The following is a 9174-nucleotide window of genomic DNA, read 5'->3' on the forward strand; positions in this document are numbered from 1 at the left end:
TAATTGGGTTTCCAGATGCCACTGCTGCCTAGGAACAGATCATATGCATCACAGAAGCACGCCTGTGGAATTAGCAGTACTACTGTGCATTTAAAGGACCTAATCCCTCTGAAGACCTAAAATAACCTCATAACTGTCTTTTTTCAATTCTTTTTTTAATGGCATTTATTTCACAAGTATCATGTCACATTAATTAGTTCAGTAGCTATTTAAAAGGATTATTAAAATAAAAGGATTATAAAATGTTTTTTAAAGTATATAGTTGCCCATGTAAACAGATTATCAACTGTATCATCTCTCATCTCAGTACTAACTCAAATCCCAAACAGCCAGTTGGCTATCAGTATGCACTCTTTGCACATATACATGGGTACATCTGTGCAGTTCTGTGTTCATATGCACCTGTTCATTGCTTGGCTAAATCTCCTAGAAAGTCTCCACTATTTCTCCATAAGCTCTAGTAAATAGGGCATGCATCCAGTAGGTGCTCAAACTGCACATCGACAGTGATGTAGGATGTAAGGTATTACGATAAATGTTGTCCTTTTGGTTGTTGTTGTTCCAGGCCCTCTCCCACCACCCCCTCCAATAAACAGAAATGGCAGCACATCTCGGGCCCTGCCTGCCACCCCCCAGTTGCCGTCCAGGAGTGGAGTAGATAGTCCCAGGAGTGGACCCCGGCCTCCACTTCCTCCCGACAGGCCTGGCGCTGGGGCACCTCCCCCTCCTCCACCATCAACATCAATTAGAAATGGCTTCCAAGACTCTTCAGGTGAAGGTGAGGTGGGGTCCCTATTCTGGGGGGAGGGACCTTGGAAACATTTACAGGCTACAGGGCAACAACCAAATGGTAAATGCGCGCGCGTGTGTGTGTGTGTTGTATATGTTGTGTGTCTGCATTAACATTTCTTTTTCCTGTGATCCTCATTGTTAGCACACTGCTCTGCTCTAAGTACTTCAAATGAATAGTAGTAATCCTCCTTCCTCTACTTCTCAAAAAGGCTGATCATTTTTCTCTCTCATTATTGGAGTCTCATTTTGGTTAACTTTGTAGAAGATTCTAGAACTCTTAAAAAAAAAAAAAACACTTTTTGTAATTTATCCTCTTATTACCTGCCTTTCTCAGCAGTTTACTGGGGCAAGAGGCCCAGTGATCTGCAAGTATTAAGCAGCTTTCCTCTGCCTTTGTTATGAGAGGGTCTCAGTTATTCCTGGGCCCACTGGCAGGAAGAAAGTGATCTTGAACTTTAGCCCCCAGCTCCTGAGAGGAACTGGCTGGTCCTAATCACTCTTGTTTGAGTCACTTGGATCTATCTGTCTGTGCTTTGATTTGCAGACCAGTGTATGTCATCGATGGGCTAATCAACGACGTATCATTTTCAAGTTTTCTCTAAACTTCTAGGCATAAAACTAAAAGTGATCTCTGCAATTCTCTCTGGTCTTTCATTATGTAAGTCTTATGGCAGGTTGCTACTGACGATACTGTTTGTTTCTCTCCCTCAGATGAGTGGGAAAGCAGATTCTACTTCCATCCGATTTCTGATTTGCCACCTCCAGAGCCATATGTACCAATGGCCAGAACTTATCCCAGTAAACTGGCAAGAAGTGAAACCCGGAGTGAGTATTTCTGCAAGGGATTTTAGTGGCTTCATACTTGAATGGCCTGGGTTATATACAACTGAGGATTATATAGGAAATCCAGGCCTCTTGCCTGGAGCAGGACAGGGAACCTCATGTGGAGCCATCAAAATTCTGGTAAACTTCCCATCCACAAGTGATGGGGACAATGGAGGTATCCAGAATGCATATAAGAAATGATTATTTAAATGTGTCATTACAAGCTCAAAATAACTTTGGTTTGCTAATAGGTTAAATTTTGTTGCTTTGCTTGTTTGGACAACCTTCCCTCTTTCGGTTTTCCTAAGATAGAACAAATAGTGACATCTTCTATTCCTACTAGTTTTGTTACTAATCATAACAAAAACTCATGGTAACTGCTTTGGTATTTTAAATATGTTATGATTAGGGGCATGTGGCTGGATTAGTCAGTGGAGCATGCAACTCTAGATCTCAGGGTTGTGAGTTCAAGCCCCACATAGAGTATAGAGAGCACTTAAAAAAAATCGTAAAAAATGATAAAGTAATAAAATAAATGATTATAGCTTTTAGAGATTATGGGTATATTATGGGTATCTCTCGATACATAATCTCAATAAAAAAATCACAACATATATTATGAGCAGTTTCTCTGCTCATTTTTATCTATATGATCCTGATTGATTTATCATTATAATTATAGAGTATAGTCTTTTGGTGGTGGGGTTTACATAACTTTGCTTAGTAAAACACTTTCCCATTTTATCACATGGTTTTTTATTTTATAGAATTCCATCAAATTGGCATAGAATAATTTAGCTTACCATTATTGGACATTTAGATTGTTTTTGGGTTTTGCTAAAATATATGATACAACCACAGAGAAGTGAATCACTTTTCCTCTATTGAAACAAAAATGTGAACAAGAAGAGGAAATAGAGAAACTGAAATTTTACAATAAATGGTTAGAACAAAGAATCAGCACAGAATGTACACAGATCACTGAGGCGGGTCAGACTTACAACAGCTTTATTTACCTTTTTAAAGATTTTTTTATTCATTTATTCATGAGACACAGAGAGAGACTGAGAGAGGGTCAGAGACATATGCAGAGGGAGAAGCAGGCTCCATGCCAGGAGCCTGATGTCTCCAGGATCACACCCTGGGCTGAAGGCGGCGCTAATCCGCTGAGCCACCCAAGCGTCCCATTACAACAGCTTTAGATTTAGAACCAAACTCCCAAACCAGAAATGAGTGGAGAAAAAGTGTTTGAGCGTTTCAGATAACTGCCACAGCACCCCTAGCCTGTCCTCACTCCTCAGGCAAAGCTCTTACACATACTCAAAGCCTACGGACTCTTTAACACACGGTTCTTAAATAATTTTTGGTTGGATGTTTCCCAACCGGAGAGCAGGTTCATAGCTGCTTAAGTTAACATTGGTTAGAAGCAAAATCAGTGGCTTCATCGAGATGTGTTAGGTGGCAGTCTCGGGTCAAAGGAAGAGACAGGGACACAGAGTTGTACTTTGTGTCACAAGACAGTACTGTTGGATTGTGAAGAACACGTCAAACTGTGCTCTGTGCCACTGCTGAAGAATTTGAAAAATTAGGTGTTTGAAGAAAATTTCCACGAACAAATGCCAGAAGTAAATAGAATATTGCTGCTTGAAAGGAAAAGCGTAATTACAGAAAAACTCATTTATTTATGTGGAATACTCCATTCCTAGATGGTGCCTAATAAAAAAAGGTATAAATAGGGCAGCCTGGGTGGCTCAGTGGTTTAGCGCCACCTTCAGCCCAGGGCGTGATCCTGGAGACCTGGGATTGAGTCCCATGTCAGGCTCCCTGCATGGAGCCTGCTTCTCCTTCTGCCTCTCTCTGTCTCTGTCTGATTCTCATGAATAAATAAATAAAATCTTTAAAAGAAAAGATATAGGGATCCCTGGGTGGCGCAGCGGTTTGGCGCCTGCCATTGGCCCAGGGCGCGATCCTGGAGACCCGGGATCGAATCCCACATCGGGCTCCCGGTGCATGGAGCCTGCTTCTCCCTCTGCCTGTGTCTCTGCCTCTCCCCCTCTCTCTCTCTATGTGACTATCATAAATAAAAAAAAAAAGAAAAAGAAAAGATATAAATATAATAAAATTATACAAGAGTGGAAAAGAAGTCTTCACGTGGGACAGATACCTTTGAGCTCTGTGTGTGTGTAGCATGAAGAGGGGCTTCTTTCTGATAAGAGCAGAGCCTGTATCTCTTCCTTTTGGAGCACTACCAAACCAATTCGCTTTAAGGAGTTATTCATATTGACTCTAAGCATTTTTCCTGATTTCTTGTAAGCATCTTTAATCTAATAGAAGTTCTCTTTGTATATTTAAGTCAGTAACAGAACCATCCCCCCTCCGCTAGATTTTTAATTTCATAGCTGAACACATTCCCTTCCCTGTCCTGCTGTCTCTAAGACTATATGTGACTTGAGGACTGGAACTGCTGTGCTCACTACTGCATCTTCCTCAAGTGCACCGAACCTGAAATATAATAGGCATTTTAAAATATTTCTGAAATTGATGAATTAAAGCCCACTGCCCCCAAAAAATGTTTTTGTAGATTTGCTTTAAATATTTCTAGTATTCTCTCTGTTTAATGGATCATCTCTCTGACAAAACTAACGTGCTGTCGAGCAGTTTTGGCTCTGTGCCTGTAGCTGCCTTGGCCTATAGGTGGGGCACCGCCTGGAGGGCCCCCAGGCAGCCCTGAACAGTGCCATCTAACTGCAGCTCTGCACAGGCCAAGCCGCATTGTACGAACCACTTACAGTATGTCAGCTGATGGTCAGGGCTCTACAACACATGACTGCTTTCCATCCAGATGAGTCTTTTCCTCAGGAGTGGGCCCAAGACAAGACATGGTTGAGATGGCAAGAGGAAGAGGCAAGGTAAACGGGCTGCTAGTGTCTTCCTCTGACTCCTCCTCTTGCTCAGAGAGTTGGTTCTATCTCGGAAGTCCCTGTCGAGATGCCTACTAAAGAATACCTGTCAGTGCCCACTCACCTCGGAGTCCCCCCAGAGCAGACCTACTCAACAGACATAGGCCCCCCCGCTAGATCTGCTCACAGCATCTGAGCACCTGGCTTCATGCCTAAAACCTGTTAGGTCCTCGGAAAAACATACATGGATTTACAAAACGGTGAATGGATTATAAACCTGGTACTCGTATCCATGAATATGCATAGTTTTTAAAAGAACACAGTCAATGGTGAAGAGGCAAACCATGAAATGGGATAAAATATTTGCAAATCATATCTAATAAAAATATATCAGGATATATAAAGAATTCCTGTGATTCAACAACAAAAACCCAATTTTTAAAATGGTTTTAATACTGGAATGCCTGGGTGGCTCAGCAGTTGAGAGACTGCCTTCAGCTCAGGGCGTGATCCCAGGGTCCGGGATCGAGTCCCGCATCAAGCTTCTTGCGGGGAGCCTGCTTCTCCCTCTGTCTGTGTCTCTGCCTCCATCTCTGTGTCTCTCATGAATAAATAAGATATTTTTTTTTAAAAATAAGTTGAATACTTGCATAGGCATTGCCAAAAAAGCACATGAAAAGATGCTCAATACCACCAATCATTAGGGAAATGCAAATAAAACTACAGTGAAATACAACTTCACACCTATTAGGATGGTTACTATAAAAAAAAAATTTAGAAATTAGAGAATACCTAAGTGTCCAACAAAAGGGAACTGATTAGATAAATATAGTAAACCTATATAATAGAATGTGATGTGTCACTTAGAATTATATGTATAAACAGTAACGGCTCTGAAAAATGTCCATACGAACTATACATGATCTTATTTGACAAAGGAAAAATGGAGCTGTTTATATACAGAAAATGAAAGTATTTATATAATGTTATGGTTATCCCTGGGTAGGACAGGCATTGGTTAGTTTTCATTTTGCTTTAGCTCATCCATATCTTCTAAATCTCTAACAAACACGTACTATGTGATAAGAAGTAATTTTTAAAAATGTTCTTAACTTTGTGCAAGTACTTGGTAGCCAGCATTGGGTCATCCCTCTCTCGTAATGTTCACACAGATGCTTGCTTGCTTTCCCTCGCTTCTTCTCGACCATGGGTGCCAGTTACATACAGCCTTGGTCGTAGAGGGTGAGGTGTGGGTACTTCTGCAACCACCCTTTAGTTTGTACAGGGAGATCATAGCTTCCTAACTAAAATTTCTACTTTGTTCTTCCATCAAGGTGGATCCAACCGGAGAGAAAGGGGTGCCCCACCACTTCCTCCCACCTCAAGGTGATCTTTGCCTGCTCTTCTCCACCGGAGTCCAAGAGCTCCATCTGTTGTTGCTGTCCGAGGGCTGCAAGTGCCCCTCCCCTTGTCTTCCCTGGCTCCCTTCATACTGGCAGCAAGGAAGAAGGGAGGGTGATATGGGAATATGTGTGTGGGGGGGTAGGAATGCAGTAAAGAAATGCACCTAGCTTTTTATATTGTGTATATTCTCAAAGTTATTGCTTGCTTCAGCTACAGCCCACCAAGTGTTGGTTGCTTAGGGGTCAGTGGGCTTTTGTGGCAAGGTAGCGGAGAGGAGTTGTGTCCTAGCTTTCAACCAACCAATTCAAACATTCACTGCTTATTTGCTACAGACTATAATATTAAAGTCCCTGAGACCTATTTGCTTCCATGCTTTTTTTGCATGCTTGCCTTTCTGTCTGCTTCCATGAACCACAGACCAAGTTGCTGCATTAGGGCTCACATAAAATTTTTCAATTATAGGCTGTCCAATCTTGGCAGTCTGATAAGCTCAAGTTAGAGCCGTCCAAAAGAAGTACAATGTTAGCCACATACACAGTTTTTGAATTTCTAGTAGCTACATTAAAAAAAGGAAAACAGGTGAAGTTAATTTTAATATATTTAACCCTAATGCCCAACTTATTATTGCAACCTGCAATCCGTATGACAGTTATTAATGAGATATGTCACATTATGTTTTGGTACTGTCTTCATAATCCAGTGTGTGTTCTACATTGAAAGCACACCTCCATTCAGACTAGTCACATCTCAGGTGCTCGACCATCACATGTGGCTGGTGGCTGTCATATTGGACAGCACAGGTCTAGGAGATGGAGGCTAGTGCAAAAACCTCTTGTTTCAAAAACAAAAAAGGCAAGATGAACTTTAGCAATTCAAAAAGTAAAGTTAGGGCCTAACACCTTATTCAGCAGACAGCTTGACCTTAGATTTTGCTCCCTTATTTCCCATCTTTCCTAAATGTGTGTATACAAGCGTTGCTTCACAATACCAAGGTCAGAAATTGATCTAACAGGGTTTACAGTGATGTGGAACAAAGCCATTAGAAACAAGGTTTAGGGGCCCCTAATGTTTAGGGGCCAGCTGCAGTTTAGGGGCTCAGAGCCAGCTGCCCTGAGCTCACCTGCCCTTTGGACCCTTACCTTGCACTTCATTCCTCTGCCGCCCAGCATCCACCTCCAGATGGGTAGGCTCGGAGGCTCTGTAGCTATGGGGAGGGAAAGTCAGGAAAAGGTAGCCAGTTGGAAATGTGGAGGAAGAAAGCAGGTTCAAGTTGATAGGCAAAACTCTAAAAGTCTAAATCTGATGTTTATGGGGGTTGAGAGAGATTGCTACTATAAATGAAGAGAATTTGTCTTGACTCTGTTGGGGGAATCATTTGCCTTGGATCTATGCAAACAAAGCTCCATGAAAGGACCACAGGGATGAGCCAGGCTTGCCCTTTTTTTGTATGATTTTGTTTACAAAACTTACTGGGACTTTTAAATCCAGCTATAGATTTGGAAAAGAAAATATTTCCATTTAGATGTTTTATATGGTTGATTATGTTTGAAATTACCATTACTTATTTTTTAAAAGCGCACAGTCACATATGTGTATGTATACCTAAACTTTGTATCATGGTTTCAGTGTATCGTTCATGTATTACTGGGAAGTGCTAACAAGAAATCAATCCAAAGAAAAATTTGAAAGAAGCATTCCTATTTATAGAATAAATAATTGTTTCATTTATATAAAAGCAAAAGAACTTAGAGTTCTAATAAATGGGATATCTAATAAATTATGAAGTTGCCCATTTGAATATATTGTATTTTTATAACTTTCCTTGCCAAAGTCCTGGGCTTAGAATATTAGAGAACTTTGTTTTGACCCCCCCTTCTCTACCATCCATCAGTCTTTCATATATAGTCATTTGGGACCCTTTACCCAAAAAGAATCAAAAAATACAAAGTTGTAACAAACTTGGCAAAGTATTTTCAAAAGGAATTTTTCAGGTAGTAGCAGCATCATTTTATTTTGGATTCTTTGATCATGTATCAACAGTTGATACAAATCCCTATGAAAAAGCCTAATGATGCACTTCAGAAAATATGGAATCTGGCCTTACTAGCAAATATGGCAGAATATGTCTGATCCAAACAATTTTGGATCTAAATTTTATTAGGGGTAGTAAGAATGGCCAATTTCCTTGTATATCCCAACTTTGTAGGTACCGTCCTAAAGTCTGAAACAGAGTCACAACTCAAAGTTGCAATTCATCCAGGATACAGAAGTTTAAGAATGTATTTAAATAAATGTTTCATTAGTACACCTATACCCTTTCTTTGAAAGTTGACAACCTAATTGAACCCAAAACTGAATAATTTCAATGCTAAAATCTTCAACTATGGCAAATCACAAAAATGAATATTTTCTTCCCTGAAATCAGGGCTTACATTTGGGTTTTTTTCCATAATATTTCCAGATAAATGTATTCAAGATGCAATACAGTATTTTAACATTCACATATCATTTTATATTGAAATGTATTACAGTATTAAAATTCAGTGTTCAGTATTTATTTCACTATGCATTTTATTTAGTAGAAGCTAAAAGAAACGTTTAATCCAATGGTGCCTTACTTTGTGATTTGAAAGAAATCAACTTTTTATGTCTAAGTAGCAGATTATTTGCAGATCTGTAAAAACTGGTAGGCCTTTATAGTTTAACGTGTAATACCAATTTTGTTATTTTAGTAGCAGAAATGGGGTGATTGTTAAAGTGCCCAAAATTTTTTGGTATGAAATTTAATTTTTCCCTGTTTGTAGTCAGGGACAGTAAAGGAAAGCAAATGTTTTTCATACCACTGCACTATGTAAACATGCACATTTTGGAATCTGTGTCACCAGGACAGTTTAAATGGTGGGGTAGCATCTACCCTAGACATCTGTGTCTTTGTCAGTTAGCCAGACAATAAATAAAAGCAGAATAAGAGTGTCAACTGGTGGTTTTTATTTAAGTATTGTCTATGTAAATACAAATGAAAAGGCAAGTGTCTGTTTTGTACTCTGGTAAAGAAAGACGAGCTTAGAGAAAAGAAAAAGGGGGGGGGTGGCAGCGGTCTATAGTGTGTGCTCCTCACATCCACTTCCTGATTCCTTGTTCCTGAGAACCTGCATCTTACTCAGTCTGCTGTCTCCTTGAGGCAGATGCTTCTACACTACGGTAAAGATGAATGATGGAACCAATGAGCAATAAACCTACAAGGACTAGCTCT

The 9174-nt window shown here is 40.1% G+C and overlaps 1 protein-coding gene across 4 annotated transcripts in view; it reads left to right on the top strand.

The window, feature by feature from the left end:
* Positions 1-8898, top strand: part of WIPF1 (WAS/WASL interacting protein family member 1) — a 122268-nt gene extending 113370 nt beyond the window's left edge. For all 4 annotated transcript variants that reach the window (XM_055307685.1, XM_055307688.1, XM_055307687.1 and 1 more), the window contains exons 6-8: positions 566-778; positions 1504-1617; positions 5852-8898. In XM_055307685.1, coding sequence (XP_055163660.1) covers positions 566-778; positions 1504-1617; positions 5852-5907 — 383 coding nt within the window. In that variant the 3' untranslated portion in view covers positions 5908-8898. The remainder of the gene's footprint in view (positions 1-565; positions 779-1503; positions 1618-5851) is intronic.
* Positions 8899-9174: the final 276 nt, after the last annotated feature.

Source organism: Nyctereutes procyonoides, unplaced genomic scaffold (assembly GCF_905146905.1).
Source record: "Nyctereutes procyonoides isolate TBG_1078 unplaced genomic scaffold, NYPRO_anot_genome, whole genome shotgun sequence".
Taxonomy (NCBI): domain Eukaryota; kingdom Metazoa; phylum Chordata; class Mammalia; order Carnivora; family Canidae; genus Nyctereutes; species Nyctereutes procyonoides.